A 27756-nucleotide genomic window follows, 5' to 3' on the forward strand; every position below is an offset into this window, starting at 1 on the left:
ACAGAAGAATATACTAATATGAGGACTTAACACATGCTACAAATTTCTGTCAGCCCCTAAGTTCTGAAGAGTAAGAGCTAGTAAATTATTTAAAATGCAATCATATTGTACTTTATGATATTATAGTACACTAGACAGGTAGTAGAGTTAAAACAATTAAACATAGTAGAAGAAAGACAATAAGTACCATGAGTTTGTTATTTAACTGCCCAACAAACAGATCCAGTTCTGTGCATGACAAAACATCTATACTCACAACAATCCTCTTCGATGCCAATTTTATAGACAGCCTTTTGATTTTTGTCTTCAGTTCCTTGACATAGAGGAGGACTGAGTTACTTCTGTATGTTGTTACAAAGGCCAAGCAATTGGCATCAAGGAAAATACCGAAAATCCAGAGATGACAGAAGAATGCATTCCAACGCTGTCATCTGCTATTTGGTTTGGTGCCTGTCACTCTCAGGAATCACATAAAAGTCCATGAGGTCATGTGATTGGTTTTCCACCAGACTTTAAGGCCTTGAAGATGAAATCATGTCTGTCTCATTCGCTCACTGCATTAGCAGATCTTCATGGTACTAAATCATAGAAGGCTCTTGATAAATACTCCTTACATAAACAATGGAGATATGAATACAAGGTGATGCATTTGCAATTGTGGCAGAGCCCTAACAATAAAGCTTCTGGTGTGGGAGGGCCCAAGATGGCTCCACATTCGACTTTCCTAACTAGACCATACTGTGGCAGCGAGGATGTTGCAGTGGGAGGAAGGTCATTCCACAAAGGAAAACATAGGATAGCTTGGGCATGGAGAGTACGTTTGCTTGGCTGAAGTTGTTGTGGTCTATTGATAAGTTAAGGGAAATAAACGATAGGTCGGGAAGATGATGGCATCTATTTAGACTTTTCTGAGCATTCTCCAAAGGGACATGGATCTTTTAGTATAGCGTCTACAGCACTGCATTTATCTGTTAACCCAGCACATTCATTGACTTTGCCCTCAGTTCTGTGTTCAACGCATCACCTCCTCTTCCTCATATTGTCAAATGCCTCCTTTCCCCGGCCGTATAGCACATGTCACTTCATGCTCTGACAAACTGCAGTTGGATGTCTCTGCTCCCGACTCTTCATGTCTCCCCCACCTTCCATTACTTCTGACACCCATAATAGAACATCTGAACCTGGATCTCTGAATGACTTCACTGTGGTAGTCCTTTGGTATTCATCATCCATCACATTTTTCTGAGTACCTACTATGTGCTGTGTACCATTCCAAGATGGAGGTACAGTGGTAAGACAAACACTCTGACCTCATAAACACTACACTCAGCTAAAGACCCAGAAAACCAGTAGGCAAATTTACAGTCAGAGGGGTCACAGTGTACACTCCCACTGCCAGATGTTTTGCCCTTCTTAGTCTCTGCACCAGACAATTAGCTCCTTTTTCTTCAACCCAGTTAACTGATGTGACTTCTGTATTTGGGGCAGAAGCAACATCATCTTCCCAGGCCCCCAGGTTTGAAACTGACAGTGCGTTTCTAGCCCAGTCTCTGATATCCAGTGTGCTGCCAAGTCCTGCGGGTGATTCCCTCTTACTGTCCTGCAGCCACTGTGGGTGGCCTGTCCTTGAGCCTGGCTTCACATCATTGTGTAATTTAGAAAGTTGTCCCTGGGTATGTCAGGGACAGAGGCCTGCCTCTGAACCATAGCAGCATCCCCCAAGACCTTATACTTCCCAATAGTTCAAACCCTTACCTCCTGCCTGCCCCTCCCCTGCTCCCCTCATCGCCCGCAGACCTCTCCTATATATGCAATCATCTTCGCCCATTTTTTTTTACTCATGACTCATCTCTTTTGTCTACCGGTCTATATCCTGCCTTGCTATACCTTCAAGTTTATTTCCTGTCCTGATAGGCGAGTCTGACCTTGGCAAGAATCCTGCTAAGACACATCCCCTTCGTTACTGGGCTGCTTCCTGGCATTCCTCCCTCAGACTCCGCGAGACAATATCTCCCTCCTCCTCTCCTCACTGCTGTTTCTCCCGAGTTTTTAATCTCACCCACTCAATCACCAGGCCCATGAAAATAGGGTCATGACTGATACCTAGTGTTATTTCCAGTACACAGAGGTGAGGAACGCACCCACAGGAAGTGCTCAAGAAGAACAGCATGCTTTGCGTGTGTCTCCTGCTTGTCTGCATTTATGGATCAGTGTGCTGTCAAACATATTTCCCATATGCTGAGGTGTTTCCATGTGGCTTAGGACAAGGGTTCTGCAGATTTCCCCTGGTCGTCGGGCCTATGACATTACACAGAAGTGAGTGGTGACCGTGGCTGGCCGAGGCCTGGAGTTGCTTTTCTCTGCCATCGGCTTTGAGACCTCTTTTCTCTTAATATGAAAGACTAATCTTGCTGCTAAACACAAAGGGGACCATGTGAATGTGCATATGTGTGTTTTTTGTGCTTATATGTCCATATACACATATATGTGCCTATATATACATGTATACATATATGTATATATGAAGGAAATACACAAAAATATAAATTATGGTTATTTCTGGTAGCTAACTTTTTGTACTGCTCTACAATGAGACATAGTACTTTTATGAAAATCGCTAACAAGCATTTTTAAAGGCTAGGAAGAGCTAAGATTATTAACTGGATGCTGGAGTTTGTCCTCTGTATGCACCCAGGATGCCTGGTGGGAAACAAGTTCTTGGCCTCTCATCAGTGTCTCAAAGTTTGAAAAAGTGACTAGAGAGTGGATTTAGCTGATTTGCACATGGGTCAAATTAGGAGCAGAGGAATTGGCAACTTTGTTTGGCTGTAAAGGTCCAGAGCCTTGGCCTGTGCTGGGAAGGAAGAGAGAAAATCCAGGGTCAGGAGAGGGGCCCAAAGGCTTCTTCACCAAGCTCCACTATATAGAGATGGGAGGGACATGCAAGGGGCATCCTGGACCACAGAAGTACGTGTACAGACTTCACACGAGATCATCCCTGGAAAGAGAGGAAGCCCCATTCAAGCTTGGTTTTAGTCCCTGGTGGTTTGGAAAGGAAGGGTTTCCAGAGCAATTCCAGGTGGCACAGATGCTCCTTGTAGAGGCCAGTTTCGTGACATCAGAGTTTCTGAGAGGAAGGACTTGGTCTCTAGGTAAAGGACCTTCCACACACACAATCCCTTCTCCTCAGCTACAGTCAAGGGCAGAGGGAAAGGTTTCCGATAAACTTGAAGCCGTAAAGTTACATGGAGTAAACAGTTTCAAGGATATCACCCACACTGTCCAAGTTCAGACTTCAATCAGAACATTCCCTGACGAGAGGGAGAAATGGAAAAAGCAAAAGTGGAGAGCTGAGATGCTGCTGGTGGTGGCAGGCTTCCTTCTGGAAGGGACACCTGGTCTGTCCCTGTTGAGGTACTCGAATTTGGACCTTCCTGTGCTGTCCAGTCAGTCACCCACACCTTGCCCGTCTGTCTCCTCCCTGCAGGATGTGAGATGGAGAACTCTGAGCTCAGTGTGCAGCAAATGTACCTTAGATCCCAGAAGCCCTTAAAACAGAGTAGCGTGAGTGAAGGAGCAAAACAAGAAGCTGAGAGAATTAATCCTTGAGAAGGGTTTGATCTAACAATATGATTTATGGTCCTGATGTTTTCTCTGAGCAGACATTCAACACCCACCCCCTGGCCTCCACTCTGTGTCTTAGGTTTTAACCCTGATGACAACAGCAAGGAGAATTTCCAGTCTGGATTCTGGCTTGAAACTTGAGTTGGGAAAAATATTTTTACAAGCCAGTTATGATATTTACAGAGCTTCCTGGGTATATGGAAGGATGCAGACAGAGCACACATAGTCCCTTCTCAAGGCAAAAATCCCCTCCCCATCTAATGGGGCAGATGCCATCCTTTCCCTGGACAGGCAGGGAAAAGCACGCAGGCTGCCTGCAAGAAAGGCAATCCAGAGACTGACCACTGGCCCCTGCCTTTGTGCTAAGCCCCTAGCATGATGAACCTCCTGGTCCTCAAGGTACGTATCATTCTCCTCATTTTGCAGATGACAGATTTGCAGGGACATGTCACATTAGGGAGCAAATAATTCACTCAGGCTCATACAAGCAGAAAGAATTGAAGTTTGAATCTTGGTCCTCTATAGATATGACCTCCCATAGGCAAAGTCCAATAAAGAAAACCACTGAATGATACAGGCAAAATACACAAAGCAACATTTGGCTCAAATAGTATAAATACTATTATTTCCCCCTCCTGATGAACAGAATGAGACACACCTGAGTTCAAAAGCCAAGAATGCCCCATGTTCTGTGTTGTGTGTGTGTCGTTTTCTCACTATCACTATACCCAACCGAGCATGACTTGAATCAGGGACACGTGGAGGCTGATTATTGTCTTAGCTACAAGACTGGCAACTGAGCTGCACCCCTGCCTCCGAGGCTTCCTAATCCATCAGGATGAAGCATTGGAAAAGTACAGTCAGATAAGTTACAGAAGAGAACACCGCTTAACTTAACTTAATTTGCAGTTAAAATTCATTTAACAGTCTGCTGCAAAAGAACTATGGTGATTCTTATGAATTCGTATAAAGTTATCACCTAAATAACTATGTTCTTCGTCTATAGCTGTTTTTATCTCACTGGGTGTCTAGCCTTATCTGCCATGTACACAGTGACTGCGGAGCAAGTCAATATGCCTCAGGGAGCTTTACTATGAGAGTCAAATATTAGAACATGGCTTACAGTATGTTTATTTGAAAGCAGCTACACCTGGTAGAGGGAGACAAGGGAACCTCAACAAAACCCCTCTCCAGAAATGCTGAGCAAATCTGGTCGATAAAAGTCACAGTCCTATAAAAAGAGTCTCCCTGATTCTTATCCTTTATGGAAAATGCCAAAGATAAGCGTTTCTGGACACATACTGGAATATGGCCAGAGTGTTGCCAACTCAGCATCCAGAAGATGAGCAGTTGCAGCATAGAAAAGACAAAGGTCTCTTACAGTCACCAGGGGAGTATTTCAAAACCCTGGCCTTGTTTGTACTGGTGCAAGTACAAGAAAGAACACAGAAACCCAAAGGTATGAGATAATTGGATGTGAGCTTATTATAAATTCTAATAGAAAAGATCAATAGTATTTTATTCCTCCACTTAAAACGTTTGTTCCCACCAGTCATTCCATTACCTCCGATTTTTTAAATGTCAGTTCAACAGGATCATGAATTGCTGTCATTTTAAAAATTAAGTGCCATGTAGCTATGCATTTAGTTCACACTTGTGATCCCACCACTTGGGAAACTTAGGCAAGATTATGAGTTTGGAGTCAGCCTGGGCTACATGGTGAGATCTTTTCTTACAATGACAAAAAGTTAAAAGCCATGTGCATGTGTTGTTACTCTGTCGGAATGCCTATTGGGTATATCCACTCATGTCTTCCAGGGCAAGTGTGTGCATTTCTCAGGATTCCAAGAAAACCATGTACTTAGTCTGTCTACATGCATTTTATTTATGACATCAAACCATTTTCAAATAGATTTGCAGATGCACAGAGCCAATCACAACATGAGGTGAAAAAGGGTATAAGGAATTTTCTAGAGAACCTAATGAAGATGTATAATAAAATTACTCAAGCCACTTCCAGATAGGTCCAGAATATAAAATAGATATGTATGTGAGGAGTACTTTAGGCTCAATGCCATAAAAATGTACAGTCATCATTTAATAGGTGGGGGCAGTGGTTAAGGACCACTTTGAAGTCAAACAAACCTCAGTTCAGAGCTCACCTCATCCATCATCCACTTGCCAGTTGTAGGATTCTGGGCAGGACTTCCTCAGGTCTTTGCCTGCAAAATGAGGTCAATGATACTGACCCCCATAAGGCTATAACACGGGTATGTGGTATGTTGCATGTAAACACTCAGCATTTGGCACATGAAAGATTCAAAATTTTATAGTAACAGTAAATAAAGAGCAGCAGAATGCAAAATCCAACATTTCTAAAAGTATCCAATTCTACCATAGAGATAAATTCTATGGACCTTATAGCACATATATTAAGGAGCCTAAGGATAGTAGTAAACATGTTATGAGACTATTGAGTGAGCACCACTATTACATGCCTCTCCCTCGTTCATATTAGGGTAACATTAGACTCAGAGAAATGTGCTTTCAAGTTCATGGGCCCCTTGAATCATAGTTCAGTGACTGAATTGAGCACACGAGGAAGGCCCTCATGACCGTGAGTGACTTTACATGTGCATTTAGACAGCTCCTGGCTTTGTTGCAGATCTTTTCTGCCACCACCATCTGGAATGTCTCCCACCTTCTATGAGCTCAGGGCAGCTAGAATAAATGCCTCTAAACTTGCTGCTCCAGTCTCCTCTCCTTGGCTGAAATTCTGACTGGTGGAGTTTCAACCTGGATTTCTCATTTCTGTGTGATAGATGTGAGGGAGCCTTTGACCCCGTGATGTAAGCCCCAGACAAACCTGAAATTAAACTCGACTGACACTGCACTTTTCCCTTCCCTAGGATCCATTGCCATTTAAAATACTTCACTCTTCCAGTGGCTACTAGAAGAGCACAATTTTTCTAGAGAAACAATAATCCATTGTTTCACGTAGCTGCTGTGTCTCTGATCTGCCCATCCTCAGTTGCCCACCTTGTAATTCACTCCCCCAGACAGCCTTTCAGCATGCCCATACAAGCCCCATACCATAGGAAAACCCATGTCATGGAATCTGGCCATACACAAAAACCGCAAATTCCAAGCTCATTACTGTTAAGCATCTGCAGGAATAAGTAAACTTTTCTATATTTCTCTTTCTCAATCGAACATTACAGTGAGGCTTGGTAGGGCACAAGACCCTGAGAGAGTTTAAGAGGGGTGTTAACAAGGGTACTGAATGAACACAAATGATCACAGCCAGTAGGACCTCTTATTGACTGCATCCCTGTTGATGTGGTTCCTGCTGCTCCTGTTACATATGTGTCTGAGACACTGGGAGGCCAATGCAAGACTGGTCTATGGGCTCTCGTAAGTTGAAAGGAGATGGATTTGAGTTCTGGCAACAAGTGGCCAGTCAGTGATCCTCATCTGGATCCTGGACCTGCTTGGACTCTTCTGAACCTTCAGACCAAGGACTATCTTACCCAGCTCTGCTTCCTCTCTCCTCTCTTCTGAAAGAACAATTATGTCTTGCAAGTTGCACTCTGCAAGACATTGGGTTACTAGGAATAGGTTGCATTGATGATTTAACACTGTTTTCTATAAAGGGCAATGGGATCTCATGCAGAGTTTTGCAAAGTCATATGCAAATCACAGAGCCCAGCCCTTTTCTTAACAGGATGGCAACCTTGTTCCTCGGTGGCACCTGGGACCTGGAGATCCTTTCTCCACTTACGTTTAGCGCGCAGCCTGGGACTTGTCCCTGCAGCTCACCGGGTTAGCCGTGGCGCCGTTGGGATCTCCCACCAGGACTCCAATCACCCAACACTCTTGAGACTGCTCTGACAGGGCTGGTATGGGGTGCAGCCTTTGCTCTGAGGGCAACATGTTTCAAGCAAAATCTGCCCACCTGTGCTATGGGCTCACCCTGGGCCTCCCTGCTTCTCTCCTGGGTGCAATTTTGAGGTTGCTGAGCTTCAATCCAAAGTCCAAAATGGTGGGGCAACAGGGACTTCAAGAGGCCCCAGGGCCCCATGTATTTCCTCCAGTTCCCAAGTTGAACACCAGGGATCCCCCCACACACATCAGACCCTTATTGCCCAAAATGTCTGCAGCTCCAGTTGACAGGGTAGCTAACTGGGTACATTTGGCTTTGAGTTTCTCTTCAGGTTGACATTTCTGTGAACAATGCCCCACTTTTAATCTGGAAAAGGCCATCTTTCTACTGTAACTTGTCTCCTCTACATCATGAGAATGAGGTGAGGAGCTTGAGATACAGATGGTGAGGGTCAAATCCAGACTTTCCCAAAGCCTGACAGCAGCCACCTTCCCTCAACACATTCTGTTTGATGCCTCTCCACTCCTTTCTGAGATCTCTGGGGTGAGACCACCCTGCTAGTCCCATTTACTTCAAGTGATCCGGTTGGGTGGGTCGGGAAACAGGAAAATACCTAAATGAAACCAACTGACCATTTGTTGATAATTGTTGACATTAGATGGTAGGCACATGGGTGTTCATTATACTATTCTCACTTTTGTATATGTTTGCAATTTTTCATAATAAATTTTTTTAACATCCTCCAGCTTCCATAACATTTAAGAACCCTAACTCCTAAAAAAATTTCATGGACCCCCCCAACAAGGCAAGAGGCAGGGGTGATTCTATTTCATATAAATATATATAAATATGTATATTATAAAAACATTGATTTTCTAACCTTTTTTAAGGCCCACTGCTTTATTTTCAATAGACTAAACCTTATTTCTAAGAGGTCCCGAAGTTGGGCTCACTTCCCAGGCTGGGTGATAGGGGAGGGCAGGGAAGAGGGTCCTAAAAAGTTTACACTTCATGTATCTCACACTCTGACTGTGAGAAAGTGACTTGTTCAGTGTTCTGAACGTTGCGAAGGATATGTGCTCGAAATGCAAAGTGTCATTCTCTGGAATTGCACCTGGCTCAGGAAAGGACTGTCTTTGTACTTGAACTCAAATCCAATGGAGAACCTTAACACGGGCATTTGCATGACTGGGAACTGCTGCTGTCTTTTTTTCCATGTCTCTTTCTTGGATGTGTTCTAATAAAATGATTCTAAAGCTGTTGATATATAGTGATTTATAAATAATTCCTGTTGAGCTCGGAGGCCCGTAGACTCTCTGCCTTCTCACTTTCTGGAAAAAATGCTGTCAAACTGAGGGCAGATGCCTAGAGTGTGTCTGTCTCTATGGCATGATGGTGGCACCGCTGCAATTGCCATTGTCATTAATAAGGATATCAACCACGGCAATTTTAACTTTCTGGTTTCCTAGCAACGGAACTTGTTTTCCAGAACAAAGACGAATGACCATCTGTAGACGAGAGTAGTGGGGGAAAGGCAGAAGGGCAGGGCCACGTCAGGAGTAGAGTTCACTCTACCAGGGAGGGAGGGACTGTGGGAGAAAGTTTGTACTTGTTCCATGCAGTGGTAGGTCTCAACACCTTCATGGGATAATCGTTAATTTTTATTTTCAAATTTTGATAGCAAGCCATAGTGCATTGCAAGATTCACTGGGAAAACATACATTCTCAGAAGAGAGATATTTTGAGAAATGCTCCCTTCAGCCAAGACTGGGGCAGACATTCTGAACTAGTACAACCTTAGGATCTAGTCTTTGGTGATCCGGGCGTCCTTAGAAACTTCATTGGCTAACAAGTGTGTACAGGGCCTGTAGAGGTGGAATCAGTCAAGGAGGCTTCCGTTTCCTGAGTGTTCTTCTCCTGGCAGACACCGAGAAGCTATGAAACTTATTCCTGTGATTTTCACAGTCAGAGAGGCCAGCAGTGTTGTATTTATTTCCTCATTAGTGAGACTGAAGCTGCGGTGGAATACTTGAACACTAGAAATTACAGATTTGTGATTCTGTGGTTTGTCATTGCCCACCTGTGCTTTTCCAAGGCACAGGGTTGTTAGCCAGGTGGCTGGTCTGAGTTTTGAATAACGTAGCCACCTCCACTGTCTACATAAGTGGCCAGTACAGACCAGTATTCTCTTCTCCCCTGTGACTGGATAGCTCTGTAGGCCAGGGCCGCTACAACACATGTCTACATACCTGCAGCTTGGTCACTTGTAGAGCACAGCCCAATGAAACAGAAATCGTTCTCATAGGGATTTGTTTACATGCCACATAGTTAACAACTGCTTACTAAAGAGTAGGTGAGCAAATAGATCCTATTCTCATGGAACTTATCAGTTCAGCAACCAGGCATTAGTCAGACAACCCAGGAATGGATATATAACAACTTTAAGAATATGTGAGAGCAGTAAGATGAAGCCAAGACAATGCTGCTTGCCAAAGGCATATGACAACTTAGGGGCAGAATAAAAACTAGAGTTCAGAGTCCCTGAGTTTTCTTTTTATGTTACCTTTTCCCTACTGTGTCTTACAATTCTTTTGCATAACTGAAGACTACCCTCTAGCGCCAGCCAGCTATATGAACATATCAGTCACTCAAGATACCACCCCGTAATTAGTGAAACCCAAAGGTACATTTGGAATTGATGAACTAAGTTCCTGAGGGCAACACTGACCAGGACCTTGTTTGCAGACTTATCTCAGAGCCCAAAACAGGAACTGAAAGGTAAAGCTCCATGCTATAGTGACACTGCCAGATAAGGGGGTGCACAGGTGCTGCAGTGTTTTGGTCTAGTCCCAGTGTATTTCAAACTTTCAGAGCCAGCAGTCACTCATTCAACATATACTTAGTGAGTGCATACCAGCCACTAGGATAAGAACATGAGTTCAGGGTGGCAAGGCCAAATACTGGACATGACAGAATAAAACACATCACCCTCAGATATATATTCTCATAGGAAGAGACAGACAAAAACACAAAGAATTAACACAGCATTTGAGAAAGCAATAGCTGTTACAAAGAAAATAAATCAAGGCATGAAAGCAAACCATGACAGAGGTAGGAATGTATTTTTAAGTAAAGTGTTGTTTTCCAGTCATTGAGAAACTAATGTACCAAGTCAGCATGTTGCACATACATACATATACATTTATAGACACATATAGTCTATTTACAATAAATATGAATGTACATAAATATGTCTATTCTTTTTAAGTGTAACAGAGAAGTACATTTAACATGTCACTTTGTTGTATAGTGTAACTGGAAAAGACCCCAAGCCACCTTCTCTGGCACATCCAAATGCTCAGATCCTTGCTTTTCGTTTTCTCCTTTTGGACTAAAGCAGTGGTTCTCACATATACATATCTGAGTTACCCCCAAGGGCTTGTTGAAACACAGATCCGGGGTCCCACTCTTGGAATTGTGTGTTTCAGTCCATCTGGGGTAGACACATGAATTTGCATTTCTGCCAAAGTTTAGGTAATATTGGTGCTGTTGGTTCGGGGATCACACGCTGATACCAGGTGTTATAGTTAGAAAAACTGCCTGTTAAATCAACTCATAGGAAACACCTGTTCCTTGGTTTTCCTAGATATCAGAGTAGCAGGCCTTGAGAAGTAAAATCCTTAAGAAGTGGAACTTTTTTTAATGGAATATGCATCAGAACCAAAACCCAAGACCCTAAGCCTTAAAAAGGTAAAACAAGGAACACATCCCGAACAGCAAGTGACAATGATATTTTGTCGTTTCCTATCAACACTTTGTATTTTAGAGCTATAGTATGTCTGCAAGCCCCTCTGCCCTCTTACTTCCTCCTTACCAGTCAACCTAGAGCACTTTACAGATAATGGAGTTGATACACAAAGAGGTATATAGGCCCCCATGGTCGGAAAAAAAAAATGTCAGCTGCCTTGCAGGTCCACAGCTGCCCCCACCCCCTCGGCCCCATCCCCACCCCGACTGTCTTCATTTCATTAGCTAAAGTATTGTCTTGGAATTTCCATCCTGGGGAGTTGTTGTCCAGGATATATAATTGTTCATTGCTTTTGATTTGTTATCCACACGAGTAACTGTGGCAAGGACGGGGCCCTGTGTGAGTTCTTTGTACTATAAACTCTTCTCCTACCAGATATTATACAGAGAAAATGCTAACTCATTTTATTAATAACCTGAGCTAGAACTAATTATTACAAAAAGCAAACCAACCTGCTGGGAGAAAGCACACATAACCCATTCCAAAGAAAAATAGAAATGACATTTTGTTTCCATGTGCCACTGCTTCCATCCCATTAGTAGATATAATTGAACATTTTCTGTATCACTAACACATACAACAGAAGGAGGGTGTTTTCAACTGGACAGCTCATATATCATGTTCTTGGATACTCAAATCTGGCCCCACAAAAAGGAAGTAAGGGATAGAAATCTCCCTTCCTAGTACTTGCTGTTTTAGTTATATACTCAAACACTCCGGTACCACTTCCTCAAGACAGAAGAATGAGTCCCCCCCCATTGAACTTCATAAGTGGTAGCCCTGTCTGTGGATTTTAGAATTTTAATTTTAATTTTCCCTCCTTTGTCTCCCAAATGCACTGATATTATGACAACTTCTTCCTATCCATATTACTACTGGGACCCTCATTTATGCAATAAACATTTAGTAAGCCTTAGGCCCTATAAAGGCTACTGAACAGACTACAGAACTGAATTAAAGATAGTCACATCCTCAGATAACATAACATATAATAGAATCATTCTACACCCTTCAAATAACCAACATTCAGGAGTAGTCATAAGTCCATACCCAGGACCTTAGTCAATGGGATTCCTCTCCATTTTCACTCAGCATATGCCCTTAAAAATCAAACTATTGAGTTATTTCAGCTTTAACATAAAAGAGACTTCACTAGCAAATATACTATCCATGAAGATAATGGTAGGCCAGAGAAGAAACACTAGCCTGGAGCTCTGGGAATGTGCAAAGATGATTAGGTGTTGGAAGCCCAAAAGCATTGCATAGAGCAATCTGGGATCTAGCATCTACGGTGTATACTCCACATGTGAACTATGCAGGTGAAATACATATGACTCATACATAATGCTTGGAAGGTCAGGGAAAAAAACAACATTGATGAAAGATCCAGTGTGAGTGTTTGTTTGGTGAGCTTGATTCCAAAGCATAGTAAGAAAATAACTATTTCTCAAAAAAGAAAGAATCATGTTAATCAGTAACACAGGGAATGAACAGATAATGAGTTGGGTTGTGGAAGAGAGTGAGATATGTAGAATTCATCTAGCTCTGTTGTTTCAGATTCCATGAAAGGAGATTCAAACCATGATCCTACAAGGTGGTTGTAGAGTTGAAATGCACATGTGCATGAGCACACCATGTATTCACAAATATATAGAGATGAGCTGGGCATTGTAGATCAGTAATAGGTTTTTATGAGGATGTAAATTCTTCAGATAAATTTGAAATTTACAATCTAGAAAGAAAGACAAGTTAAGGAAACAAAAAGTATGATCAAAAATGAAAAGTGAAGTTGTAATTCTGGTGACCTATGAGCACACCTGCCTTCCATCTCTACTGAGTCAGAGAAATGGCAGTAGCCTGATCCAGGCTCTATCACTACTCTTTTTTAGTCTGCATCTTGTCACTACTGGAATTCCAAGTCAAGATTTTAGAATAAGTCTATCAGATCTGTACTTTGAAATCTATTTCTTCCAGCTCTGCAAATCTATCCAGGTCCTGGATGGAGTTTTTTCAGTGTGGGTGCTGTTGACATGATAATATAGTTGTTCCTACCATGGTGGATCTGGTCATGGGTAGTGGTAACTACAGAGAGATTCTGATGGAAATAGCAGTGATGGAGAGAAGTTTCTATGTATCTGTCTTTGAGTTTCCAGGGTGGTAAAATAAGGAGTGTTATTTATTAGTAAGGATACACGGGGATTCTGTTGCCTGTCAATGGTGACCATTCAACGGTTCCCATACCAATATACAATGTCAAGTCTGTAGGTATGGCTATACTGACTGCTGTTGAGTGGTGGTTAGGGCTTGCATTCAAGTGCAGGAATGTCCCAAGGTGGATAGGGATTAAAATGTAGTTGACAGAAAAACATATTGCTAGCATGACAGACACTCTGAGAGTAATCTAGCACTATGGCATTCTGTGTGCTGTTTTGGGCTCTCACAACTTATGTAGATACCTTGGCCTCAAGGGGAGCAAGGTGGTGATTAGCCTGGCTTCTATGGTTGAGTGCATCCAAGGCCAGCTGGAAGCTTGGAATGAAAGTAGGGGACTCTATGCTGCTCATGCTTCCTATGTTTTTGTTTGGATTGAAGATTCTAACATGTTGCTTCATATTTTAGCATTTCTGAAACTACCTAGCAAAACACCTGTTGAAAAGCTATAGATTACAGTCCTCAAATCCAGGCCATTACAGGGTATCTGGGTGCTCTCTACCTACCCTGAAGTGCCACACAAACAAGCTTAGTAATGGAACATGTCATTAAAGAAGGAGTCTTTGCAATGTCTGATTGGTTGGGTGGTGTTGCAGAATAAAAACGATATTACCTCTTGACAGCACAATAAAAGACTTTGGTGTAGAACCAGACATGAGTGCAGCCATCCAGGAAAGGATATATTACCATCAATCCAGCATTTCTGGCTTCTGAGGAACTGAGTGATTCAGAAATTCAAGTGAGATAGTAAAGACCTATGTGACCATCACCACAGCCACTTTCCTATCATACCAAGACCTCGGAAATATTTGAATAGCTGACTTCTTCTGGATTGCATGTTTTACTAAAGAATGTACTGGGTACAGAGGGTGAGATAGGATAATGGCATTGGACACAGTCTCTTTGGTAAACATTGACATGGAAGAGCATCAAGGGTTTTTCCCAGAGTGATATCATGAGACAGATTCTGGGCAGTCTATCAAGAGTCCGTGGGAATGACCAATACAGACTCCAGGAGTCAATGAGATGGTCATCATCTATAAAAAATAAGAGAATGGCTAATAATTAGTGGCTTTCACAAAGAACTGGGTATCTCTATCATGTTTACTCACTTAAATACCTACTATGTAACATATATTATTCTAGACAGCAAAAACAAATCTGCCCTCCCCCATGAAAAACAGATAAGAATTCCTGCCCTGGGTCTTATATGCTGGTGGACATATATATATATATATATATATATATATATATATGTATATATATATACATATATATATATGTGTGTGTGTGTGTGTGTGTGTGTGTAGTATGTAAGATGCCAGATGATACCACATACTATGGAGTATGAGGCAGTATAGAAGGGAATAAAGGAATGACCTGAGTTCTGGTGACCAGCACAGTTAGGGGTACACAGACAATGCAATTAGTCCAAATAGTCTCAAGGTGGATGGTGGCAATGAGGCTGTATTTCAGGACAGAGTGGGAAAAGGACTTTCTAGAAACTCATACACGGTTTTGGAAAGCTCTGTTCATTACTGACATTGAAGAATGAAGACTTGGAAAGCATTACTCTTTTCTAGGTGGAGAATGAGTGGGGCCCAGTAGTGGGCATTTGACTGGTGTACACGAGACCCGCACAGTGCACCCTCAGCACTGCAAGCAGGCATTCCCAGGAAAGCACTCCCTCAGCCTTCATAACCCTACTGGAGCCAAGTTGGTATCCTAGAGGCCATATGAGAGCCCCACACTACTCTCCTAGCTCTGCCAGCAGCACCCAAAGGAAGCACTTCCCATATGACCCTAGCCCTAAGTCACAAGAATCTGATTCACTCTAAATGAACACAACCCTTACCTATAGTAGTCTACATCCCTCTGGTTCACATGGCTACCAAGACTGTTGAAATACATCATGATTTCATCTAAGTCATGTTCTAGGAACCCAAAACTCATAGAACACACTACACTGTTCATATGTCTGATGTTCCAAAAGAGTTCCAAAAGAGCCTTCCAATCTGAGAGATGTGGTAAAATAATGTGTTTTGTCCTTAGTGAGTTTAAAATATTAGTTTTCTTTGATTGTCCCATCTGGATAGATTGACATATGCTTGGTAGCAGCTGGAGGTGGCTCTCAGCTGGGCCTGTCACCAAAACAAAGGCAAAATCCATTTTGCTTATTCACAAACAGAACATAGCCTCAGGAGACTTGAGGAAGAGATGTAGGGATTCCAGATACGATTCTGGGATCCTAATGGAATTCTGTTCTTTGAACCCAACCAAACAGTAGATAACTCAGCATAGATCTGAGTTCTTCATTGCAGAAAGGTGGCTCGCTCATCATTGGGATCTCAACATTCATTCCCGTTTTCTTCTCCCAAGACCTCACATAGGACTGGTTTAACATATGCAATGGGATGATATGGTATGAATCTGCTTTCTCACTGCCACATCAGTCTGTCTACAGAGGCAAACCCTTGAGGTTGAGGCCAAATGAGAAGGGAAATTGGGGCACCAGCACACACTCATTCCCATTTATTATATAAAAGTGTCCAGCTAATTATAAGCCTTACAGCTTGACAAACACATTGCAAGACTAAGGTTGCCTACCACAGTTGTATATGACATTGATTAACCACTCTGGGCAAGGGTTACATGTAACAAGTGCATCCCAGTTCAGGTCCTGATACAGGAGCCAAGTGGTTAATGGCAAACAAAAATTTCCCTGTTGTTATAGGAAATTGGGTGTGACGTGATTATATTCTATTTTCTTTGATCAATATATACGCTTATTGGGGGTGTTCTAACCATACCTGGTAGGGTCAATCATCTTTTAACCTATTCTGATAAAAATTCAATTTTGAGCATGACTGAGATCTCATTTATGAATACAAAATCATTTTGAACTTGTTTGTTAGCTGGAAGAGTTGAGTTTAGCCTGATAGAATCCATGTTAAGTCATGCTTGTAATTGGATTGTGGATTGCTACACTGTGAATACTGTGACTGTAGGGATTCAGGTCTGCTATATGTTTTTCGAATTAATTTTGTTATTTGGCAACTTTTGTTCTTTGTTGACTTCATACACATATATGATACATTCTTGTCTAATTTCCCTTCCCTTTTTAATTGCTATCTACAATGCCTACTCTGTTGTCACTTATATTATAGGTACTGTAAACCAGTTGGGTAGTGTGGAAAGTGAGTGCAGTGTCCTTAGTGTGTAGAAATACAGAGAATAATATTCTTCACTTTTAGTGCAAGGAGGCCAGGGCCTAAGTACTGTGGAGCAGGAAGGAGCTCTGTAGAATGATGCCATATTTGGGAAAAAAACAGCAGCACAGTATTCCAGATATGATAGATAGGCCCAAGACATGATCAGATGGGTAAAGCTAAATCCAGGCTCAAGAGACAGGACAGGGAAAACTTAGCAGAGCATTTCCAGTCAAAGAGTAGAGCACTCCAACTGGAGGAGTCAGTGAACTATGACCCTAGATACACAACCAGATGTGGGAAGAAAGCTACAGTGTGATTTGGCCAATGACAATTCAGAGACCTCTGCTAAATGCAGACTCCTCTGAGTACATTTCTTCTGTTATCCACCCCTGAGTTTTAAATGTCACAGCTGGCTTCTGGGTTTGGTGGATCATTTCTAATTAAGAATGGCAAATAGGAAAATTGGAAAAGGCAAAGCACCAGGGGCCTGAAGCAGTGAATGGGAAAATAAACCTCACAGAGAACATGCCCACCCACTGAATGAAACAAGTGTTCAAAGAAGTCAGGTTGAAAATGTGTCTCGCTGGGTTTACTTCACTGTGTTGGTTGCCAGTGAGAAGGACTGTAACACAGTGCTGACTGCAAATGCACTTCTCTCTGCCCTGCTCCACTCCTGAACTTATGATTCCCAGAGAACATTCCAGAAGCTTCAGAATGTGAAAATAAATCCATCCACTGTGAGTCAGCCCAGAGATAGTCAACAGTGGATCCTAATGCAACTCCCTCATAGAGAGTGGAGAGGGCATTCAGCCTGATTGTATTGGACGTTAGGACCATTCCAAAGGTACAAAAAAGAGATATGAAATATCTTTAGCTAGAAGAACTGTAGTCTGTTTGAGAGAGAGAAAAACATAAATATTCATAGGAAAAAATTCACACCACATAATAATTCTTATGTCCACCTAAGACTTTTAAGAGATGGGATGCTTTTAAGTGTCTGTCCAGCATCAAGAATGAATCACTGTGTTATGGTAGTAATCTTTAGGTTATTTAAAAAAGAACAACATAGTAACAACCATTGAGTAAGTGTATTAAAAATCAGAGCTGCTAAGTCTGCCAAAATCAATTTTTCTTCTCAGTATGGCCTCATTTCATGTCTCTTAATGTTACTCTCTCAGTGTGCCTAAATTCCTACCAATACTCATCCAAAGATAACTCCATCCAGAGAAGAGAAAAACAGCAGGTGTATCTGTCAGAATAAGTCAAGTTATGCTGTAGTAACAAACAACCCTTAAATTTTTTAATGACTTAAAACAAGATCGTGGTTTTTTGTGAACACTCTATGTCCATGTCAACAGGGAGGGCTCTATTTATTATCCATTCTGCTAATGGATCAACTTATAAAGTTACCAATTACCATCTCAGAAAGAGGATTCTTAAAGGTTCTTCTACACACTATTAAGTGTTTCAGGGGGAAATGGCTCAACGTTAATGACCAAAACTAACTCAATGGCCTTTCTCAATCACCAGAAAGGCAGGAAATATAATAGAGTGCTATTTAGAAGGCAGAGAGCTACAGTATTTCATAAACATCAGAATAACCACTTTATCAGTTCAAATCAATCATATTTACAGGTAATGTTTATTTTGGCTCCAGCTCAGTATATACATTTTGACTATGACTAAAATAGGTACTTAAATTTTATCTGTACTCAACAAATATTTTGTGCATGTGAATTTTAAATGTATTCATTGAAATGCCATTATTCATGTTTCTTCTGTTCCTTGTCTTGCTTTAATTTCTACTGAGCTGTGTCCATGAATATCGGGTCCTATATATAGTGGATCAGTGTAGTTTTCAGAATTTTTTTATTCTTCTTGTTTGTGTCAAAACTTTTTGCAGATTTAGGGAACCAATTTCTGAAGTATGCTGTCCTCATGAGCCCTCTGCATAAGAGCTAAACTTGTTATATATCCATCTTGTAACTTGTAGGGTGCTCTGTTGATGTGAGATCCCACAGAGGGGTTGCTGCATGACAGAAATGGAAGTTTACTAAATCTCTCCTAGCAAAAGTACTAACATTTCAGAGGATGCTTCCCTCTGTGTAAGAACATGACTAAGTGTCAAACTTGTCCCATTATAAGCCATACTGTATGATTCTGTGACCTTGTCCTATAAATCCCATGAGTACACCACTATTGATTAAATCTTGGGTCACTGGGAAGCCAGGACAGATTCTAGTGGGAAATGCATTCAAATTGCCTGCAAAGACAAGCAAATATTGGGTTGGAATTGACTGGATTGACAAAGAGGTTAGAATTAATAGATGGATATAAAAATATATTTCTTGATTATATTACATACATTCAAAAATCTGGATATAAACATTAAAAATAGTAAATGTTGGACTTCTAGAGGAAGAAACTGTAATATCTGAGGTGGGGTGCTGCATCAACGTATTTGTTCATAACTCTGTCATTGGCAACTGTAGCAGCTTTGGGAACTATTTTACCTGAACCATCAATCTTCTCAAAATCTAGTTCCTCACCTATAAGAGTGGAAAGATATAGGAACTGGTCTCTGAATTCCCTTCATGTTGAAACATTGGGTTTTTCTGCTGGTTTCGTAGTGATTGATAGATCTATTACCTTTGCAGGGAAATTACAATAAATATATGTCCTAACTACTGTAAAATAGTGAAAATCACATTTCTATCTAAAGGATAATCTGCCTACACTGTAGCTGTTACCTCTACTGATGAGAGATACATAGGAAGCAAGAGAGAGTCTATTTTAGAGGTTGCTTAGCAACAAAGTGAAGTTATCAGAAATTAACTGAATATATGCTCCATTCTCTCTGTTACTTATCCATTCGTTATAAAAGACCTATTGAGTATCTACCATGTATTCTACTGAGTGAAACTGGCAGACTTGGGAGGGGAATTGATGACATCAGTAAATGCACTGCTGTGTGACATCTTGATACATAGAAGGGAAAGTGACTAAGAATGAGTGACAGGTAGAGAAAGCAGGGTGCTTCCTGAACCACCAGTCCCAGGAGGTAAAGAAAGTCACAACACAGACTGAGTGCCTTTAATGCAAACACTGGGCAGCAGAAGTGTAGAGGACATTTTTGGATTTTGGAATATTTGTACAAACTTTACTAGTTGATCATCCATAATCCAAAGCCAGTTCCAATTCCAAAGCTCTTTGTGCATCTCGATGCTCAGACTAGAGATGCACAGCCTGTGTGGTCATGCAGTAAGCAAATTAGAATAAGGAAGTTGTCTGGAAGGAAGGAGATGTGAGACTTCTAATTCTGACCAAGATAGAGGAGCAAAGATCAGATTTATTTTCCTTCTTGAGACAATTTTAATGAACAAAATATAAGAAACAATGTTTGAGACAATGGACACCCGACATCAGCAAGACATCTGAGGGGTAGGAAGCTAGGCCTGCAAAACTCAAAACCCAGCTTGCTGATCTGAGTTCCTAGGTTTTGATACAGGCAGGGGTAGCCTTGTTTCCACCTAGACCGAAAAGCCTCGTGTTGATGGGGCATCAGTCAGAATGCTTAAGGTGTCTCAGAGGCAAGCAGCAAGCCCAGGGCTAAAGATGGCCCTGGTTCTGGCCGCAAGTCTTATAGACACAACTGCAGCACAGGACAAAACTAAGAATAGCCTTGGGGGAGCTGACCAGTGGTGGTGCACACCTTTAATCTCAGCACTTGGAGGCAGAGTCAGGTGGGTCTCTGAGTTTGAGGCCAGCCTGGTCTACAGAGTGAGTTCCGGGACAGCCAGAGCTATACAGAGAAACCCTATCTTTGGGGAAAAAATAATCAAGCTAACAAACAAAAAAAATAGTCATGGGAATATAAAGGTATTAGTAAAATAAGGCAAAATCCACAATGTCTAGCATCTAATCAAAAATTGCCAGGCCTGCAAAGAAGCAAGAAAAAGTGTTCTGTAATGAGGAGAGCAGTAATTAGTAGACATTAACTGAATTGACAAAGAAGCAAAAATTAGCAGACATGGATATATATTTATATATGGCATATATAAAAAATATACAGTTATTGGTCACATCTTTGCATTCAAAAAGCTGGGTAGAAACCTGGAAGGGATGAAAATGACCCATGTTGGACTTCTGCATGTAGGAAGTACAATATTTGAGGAAGGGGGAAAACATTCATGACTAAGAATAAGTCAAGCTAGCTAAAGAAAGCACAGGAATGGAAACTTTTCTGTCTCTGTGTGTATGTGTGTGTGTGTGTGTGTGTGCATGTATGTATACATGTGTGGTATATATGTGTGTATGTGTGTGTGTGTATGTGTATGCTCCTCTACCACAGAGGCAGAAGAGATGAAATAGGAAGAACAGTATGCTAATGTAAAACCTTTATGTCTTAGAATTTTACTATAATTAAAAATGAAGGTGAAATAAAGGTATTTTCAGACATAAAAGAACCTAGAAATTGTATTACTTGTGAGTCCTTGCTTTTAATTAAAAATAAATTAAATATGAAAGGGAAGAAGTAGGTGCAAAATATCCTAAGTATAACAAACACTAACGTGCGTACTCTGTCAAATATTTTAAATACTTAGGACAAACGATGAGGAACATACTTACTTGAAATGGGGGAAAGATGTTTAAAAATGGGGAGCTTCAAAGGGAGTCAGAGAGGCTGAGACCCTTGTTCAACTCAAAAACAGGGTAAAGGTTGCAACTGCTGGGCTCACACCTGTACTCCCAGCACTGAGGAGACGGGAGGACCAAGTTTCTGGGCAGCCTAAACTGTGCAAACTACAGAGCAGGATCTCTCTTGTAAACAAAAGGAGGGAGGAAGCAATTAACTTAGATTTTGTAAGAAAAGTATGTATTTTTATGTTGGGAAAACATGAGTATATAATTTTGGTACTAGTAGAAGAAAGTGAGAAAAATATTACAAACAGAAAATGGCAGAAGCCTAAGTATATTATGAATCACAATATATGTAAATAGTCCATGACATTAATTGAAATATAAATATATTAAATGGTATTTTTTGCTCAAAATTTAGATGTATGTTGTGTAAAAGAGACATAAATCTTAAGCAATGTTATGAAAAATAAGATCTACCAAGCAAGTATTAACCAAAAGGAAGCAGGTATGGAAATTTGGGTATTAGATATACACTATAATTAATGGTGGCCTGGAGAGATGGCTCATGGGTAAATGTGCCTTCTGTCGGTTCACAACTTGAGCTTAGTCCCTAAAAAGGGAACAGACTCTCAAAGGTTACCATCTCTCCTCCACATGTATGCTATGGCTTATGCATACACACACACGTGCCATTATGTGTAAGTGCTCACGCACAAGCGTGTGTACACACTCATACACCATACACACACACACATGCACACGCATACAAACTTTTTTAAAAGGTTTGTTCAGTCATTCAACAGATTTTGACAAGGGCTAAGAAGGTATAGGGGCAGTCCACCAAAGCTGACACTGTGTGCTGGACTCTTGGAACACGCAGGGTGGAAGAAGAAAACTGACTCAGTTGTCTTCTGAGCCCCGCGCATGCCCACTGTGGCCCCGCGCATGCCCACTGTGGCCCCGCGCATGCCCACTGTGGCCCAGGTGCCACACACAGTCCCGTATTTTCCATTTAAGTTTGGCTAGGGCTTGTTAATAGATTCAAAGGCCAGCAGGTAGGAGTGAAGGTGGGTGTTATTTAGGGGTGAGGAAACACGCACAGCAAGCCACACACAGAGAAAGAACCAGAGCCCCAAAGGCTGGGGCTTTAATGTTCTTTGAGGGGTCTTCCTCACCCAATTTACAGTTGGTTAGTTTGAGTGAAGACAGGGGGCTCACATATTTGGGGTCTGGCCTTGAATTTAAACCTGTCAACAGGCAGGGAGCCCTGCTGGTGGGAAAAGGGACTTTGTCTTAAGTCAGGAGGATGAAGCCATCTTGCAAGTTTACCATCTTTACCACCTAGCCATGGCCCCTCTCCCTGTCTGTCTGCCTACCAAGAACTCTGTCTAATAAGTAAATAAATAAGTGTGATTTTAACATTTTGGAAATGTAGTTAGTGGTCCTGTTCTTTACATTTTTGCTATTATGCCCCAGCAGAGCTAATATGGAATTGGAAGTGCTACCATGCCGACTCTTTTTTTTTTTTTAAGAAAACGGAGAGTAACACAGAAGGAAAAGAAACTTGATGTGGTGACACATGCCTATAATCCCAAGTGTAGGAAACTGAGACAGAAAAATTCCACATCCCAGCCTAGCCTGGGCTTCCCAGTCTCAGAAGACCAGAAAGGGAAAGGGAAGAGAAAGAGAATGCCTGGTGTGTGTGGCCTCGGAGGAGAGCTGAGCAAAACTTAGAAGCAAGTATCAGAGCTCACTGTTAGCCATGTCCTGGGATTTGTGACATTGGACCACTGAGCAGGTCATACCCCAAAGCAGGTTGGGGACAGTGTGGGAACTTCGACATAGTATGCAGTGTTTGAGGCCCCAGCAACCACCTGCATGGCAAATTCCAAGGCTGCATTCACGTGGCAAGGTGGGGAATTATGGGCAGCAGAACTAGTTTTCACCAAGGAAGAATACAGGGTAGCTAGGTTTTTGGATAAAGAGGTAGGTCACTAGCGAAGATTAGAGCATAAATAAAGGTCACGCAGATTCATGTTGGGTACGAGACTTAACTGTGAACTCTCTAAGTAACCAGAAGGTTGAAATCTTCCAGAAGTTGCTTTAGGAGAAACATGAAAATAAGTGGTTCTACTCACCCTGAATAAAGCTAGATACAGAAGTTTAGCAAAGTAAGGGGCTGACTCTTTCAGGATAAAATTGAGTTGAGTGGCTGGAGATACTGCTTTCTGGGAGAACACATGCCTAGCATTCCCAAGGCCCTGGGTTCAAAGCCCAGCACCCCACAGGAAGGGAACAAACCAAAACTCAAAGTGCATTGATATTCTTCAGGGCTCAGAGGGACTCAGCAGGTTTTAAGATTCCAGACCAACCCAAAAACTTCCTTATTCCCTTGTTAGCATCTTTCTTGCAATTTTTAGAACTCCTGCTAGGGACTTTTGGGATCATCTAACAAGTGGAAAAGTAACAGTGTCTTAGAATTACAAATAAAACTAAAAGTTCAGTATGACAGTATTAAAATTATAGACATTAAAATACACAAAGCAAAGCACATTTGAGAGGAAAACGCTATTCTCATAAAACCTGAGTGAGAATCGGTTTCTTTTTGTTTATCTAAATTTGCCTTTTAGACCGATTTCTTCTCTCTTAGAAGGTTCTAGGCTCTGCCTATCCCAGCAGAATTTGACTTTCCAAAACTGCTGTGGGACAGTCTGAGTGAGCACTTTGGATTTGTTTCAGTCTGTCTGGGCCCTTAGGCTGGTTTGGACTCAGGCGTTGCTGCCCTGGTGTTTTCATGATTAATTTGGTGGTGGGTATTCCTTCCCTCTCTCCCCTGTTTCAACAAGACTGCATCCTTAGATCTAGACTACCTTTGAATTCATTTTTCTGTCTTGATCAAAATAAAACTAATAGTAATAGCAATAAAAAGCCTTCCCAAGCCTCCCCAGCCTCCCTTTTCAAGACCCTGTTACCCATAGCTGTTAGGATTAGTTTTCATTACCTATAAGAACAAAGCTTTAGGCTGAGTGGTGGTGGTATACACCTTTAATCCCAGCACTCAGAAAGACAGAGGCAGGTGGATCTCTATGAGTTCAAGGCCAGCCTGGTTCCAGGACAGCCAGAACTACACGGAGAAACCCTGCTTCAAAAAACAACAACAACAAAAGGAAGAGCAAAGCTTTAGGATGGAGATAGCCTAGTTACTAGAGTGATTGCATAGCATACACGAAGCCCTAGAATTCCCAGCACTGTTGTTCAAGGCCAGCCTGGGCTATATAAGACCTTGTCTTAAAAAGAAATTAAATGCCCCCTAAGGACTCTACATTTTTCTGTCACCTAACTAGTATCTGAAGGTAAGCAATCACCTAACATGATCAATCTGGGAGTGTCACAGAATATCCAGAGTCATCAGGCACCCCTCAGCCTATGCCATCATGTTCCTAGGACTTAGTATCCTTTTTACTAAGAAGGTGCTGGTCTGACAGCAGGGTAGGCAATATGGGAAGGTGGTGGCAGTTGTACCAGTTCTGTTGCCAAACATGATATCACAGCTAGATCCACTGCCAGAGAATCTTGGAGCATAGCATCCCAATGGTTATCAATGCCAACCATCCCCACAAATTAGGCAGAGTGTACTTTGGAAGATACTCGAAAATCTTGGTTCTAGTGTATCTTATTGGCAAAAATGATAACTAGTGATGATCCATCATGTATGCCTCTGATCTTTCTCCACATTTTATACTTTCTTTGTACAAAACAGCACTGATATACAGTGAAGGTATCCTTAAGGCTTAGGGCTAATTCATTCTATATACTCTAAAGCACTATTGCATCTCCCCTTGTGCTGCTATTTTTATGTCAACTTGACCCAAGCTAGAGTTATCTGAAAGGAGGGAACTTCAACTGAGAAAATTCTTCTTGTAAGATCTGGATGTAGGACATTTTCTTAATTAGTGATTGATGGGGAGGCCCAGCCCATTATGGGCAGTGATATTCATTGGCTGGCAGTCCTAGGTTCTATAAGAAAGCAGGTTGAGCAAGCCATGAGGAGCAAGTCAGTAAGCAGCTCCTGCCTCCAGGTTCCTGCTCTGTTTGAGTTTCTGTCCTGGCTTTCTTCAATGATAGGCTACGATGTGGAAGTGTAAACCAAATAAACTCTTTCCTCCCCAGCTTGCTTTTTGGTCATGGTATTTCATCCCAGCAATAGTAACCCTGACTAGGACACCTCTCTTAACTTTGAAAGCATATTTTAAAACAGATCCATTATAAAGCATTTTCCTCAAAAAGCACAGAACAATGAAAAGCCCAAGGCTATCAGCCAATAAACAGAATTTGAATATGTAATACCTGTTTCCAAAAAGACTTGAGAGTTTAACCAAGACTCTGAGAAAGATTTTAAAGCTAATTAAACATAAAAAGAATCCAGATAAGGAAACAGGGCATGAAAATGTTTCAAAAATATGATTAAGAAAAGTACAGAATCATGTCGGGCAGTGGTGGTGCATACCCTTAGTCCCAGCACTGGGGAGGCAGAGACAAATGGATCTCTGTGAGTTTGAGGCCAGCCTGGTCTACAGAGCAAGTTCCAGCACAACCAGGACCGTTACACAGAGAGACCCTTTCTCAGAAAAAAAAGAGAAAGAAAAGGAAAAAGAAAGTATAGAATCATTCATTTACTCCAGAAGCTCCAATCTGCAGTAACTGACAGACTCTATGAGAAAAGCCTTAAAACTACACAGATTTACTGTTCTACTGTTAAGACACTTTCAATCCAATAAGGACAGGGATATGGGCATATTATTGGAGGCTAAAGGGTGCTGTAACCAAAGTGCAAAACGGTGACTGATTTGAGGGAGAAATTCCATGGCCTGTCAGTGGCAGTGGTGCAAATAGGGGTTGCTATGGAGGAGTTTATAGGGAAGGCTACCTTGGAGTATGGAAGTATGAAAGGATTTCCTGGAGGTACCAGCAGTGTGATTTAGAGGAAGGCATGCCTATTCCAGACTAAGGAAACATCATAAGAGATGAGGACTTGGGGGAAATGCTGAGTGTGTTTGGAAATCAGCAAACGTAGGTGTTCTTTGAAGCAGAGGCTCCATCTACATAGAGGATGCTTTGGAGAGCTGGAAAGGCTGGTTCCTCCAAACCATGAAGTATGCTCAGAGAAGGGAACCTGGTTCTCTAGGCAGCAAAGGACAGGGCAGGGTGAGCTTGCTCACATCCCATGACCTCTCCTTCCTCAGAGAGGAGTGGGCAAGACTGTTGCTCATGAGAGGCTTATCCTTATGTAGTGAGTAGAAGCCGATGAGGAGTCAAAAACGGAACAGCAGGCTATGAGAAACCTCCCAGTCCTCACTGAGGTGTCGGGAGGGAATGTATCTGTAAAGCAGAAAGGCTAGCATGATGGCTTATGTAGGATGTGACAGAGTGAAAATGTGTGTGCACCATCTCCTGCAGCAGTGTGGGAAGATTTTCCATTACTGAAATCAAGAAAGATGACATTTAATACAGTGTGTGTGGGGGGACAGAGATAGAGAGAGACAGAGAAACAGAGAGACAGAGACACAGAGAGAGACAGAGGCCCCAAGGCAAAACGAAGATGAAGAGAAATATGTTCATTTAAGTTATAAGAGCTAGTGGGACAAGCCAAGCATCCATAACTAATAATAAGTTACTGTGTTTTTACTGTGTCTTTATTTGGACCTAGATTCCTCCTTCTACTTATTCTCTCTGCCTGCCAGCCCTGCCTATCCCTCTACTACCTAGCTATTGGTCATTCACCTTTTTATTAGACCAATCAGGTGCCTTAAGCAGATAAGGTGAAACAGCAACACGTCTTTACATAGTTAAACAAATGCAGCATCAACAATGTAGCACATCTTTACAAAGAGTAATATTCCACAACAAGAAAGAAAGAGTGTTATTTGTTCTTTAGTTGAGTGGCTAACAAGACATGACCTCTGTCTAACCTCTGAGTAATGTTGTGTGATTGGAGGACAGGATATATGGGCACTTTGTGAATCAGTCAATATATGGAATGATTTCTTAAAGCAATGCTGAATGTCGTTGGGCACAAGGATACTGAAAGTAGGCATGAGAACTTTCCATAAAGGAATATTTACTGAGAGAAACTTAGACAGGAGCTAAGATGGCTGTCTGGTAGAGCAGAAGGAGGCAAAGCCCATCCCTGCATTTCTTTCAGAAGTGCTTTGTAATGGTAAAGGTTGTGTAATCCCAGCAGAAGGTCCTTCAAATAACACTCTTGTAGCAAAGTCTTGGAGTTCAGAACAGCCCACACACTTGCCCAGAGTCCTTGGTATTCCCTACCTACCCCACACACAGATTCTACAGGGGAAGCTATGCATCAGAACCCCAGT

At 41.8% G+C, this 27756-nt stretch overlaps 1 protein-coding gene across 22 annotated transcripts in view; it reads left to right on the forward strand.

The window, feature by feature from the left end:
* Window positions 1-27756, forward strand: part of Kalrn (kalirin RhoGEF kinase) — a 597009-nt gene that overhangs the window by 409083 nt on the left and 160170 nt on the right. For 8 of the 22 annotated variants that reach the window (XM_040750875.1, XM_040750876.1, XM_021228021.2 and 5 more), the window contains exon 34: window positions 7349-8769. The exons of the other annotated variants lie outside the window; for them this stretch is intronic. In XM_040750875.1, the coding sequence (XP_040606809.1) occupies window positions 7349-7411 (63 nt within the window). In that variant the 3' untranslated portion in view covers window positions 7412-8769. Of the gene's footprint in view, window positions 1-7348; window positions 8770-27756 lie in introns of those variants that run through there. 22 annotated transcript variants of the gene reach the window in all.

The sequence above is a fragment of the Mesocricetus auratus genome, unplaced genomic scaffold (assembly GCF_017639785.1).
Source record: "Mesocricetus auratus isolate SY011 unplaced genomic scaffold, BCM_Maur_2.0 Super-Scaffold_100008, whole genome shotgun sequence".
Classification (NCBI taxonomy): domain Eukaryota; kingdom Metazoa; phylum Chordata; class Mammalia; order Rodentia; family Cricetidae; genus Mesocricetus; species Mesocricetus auratus.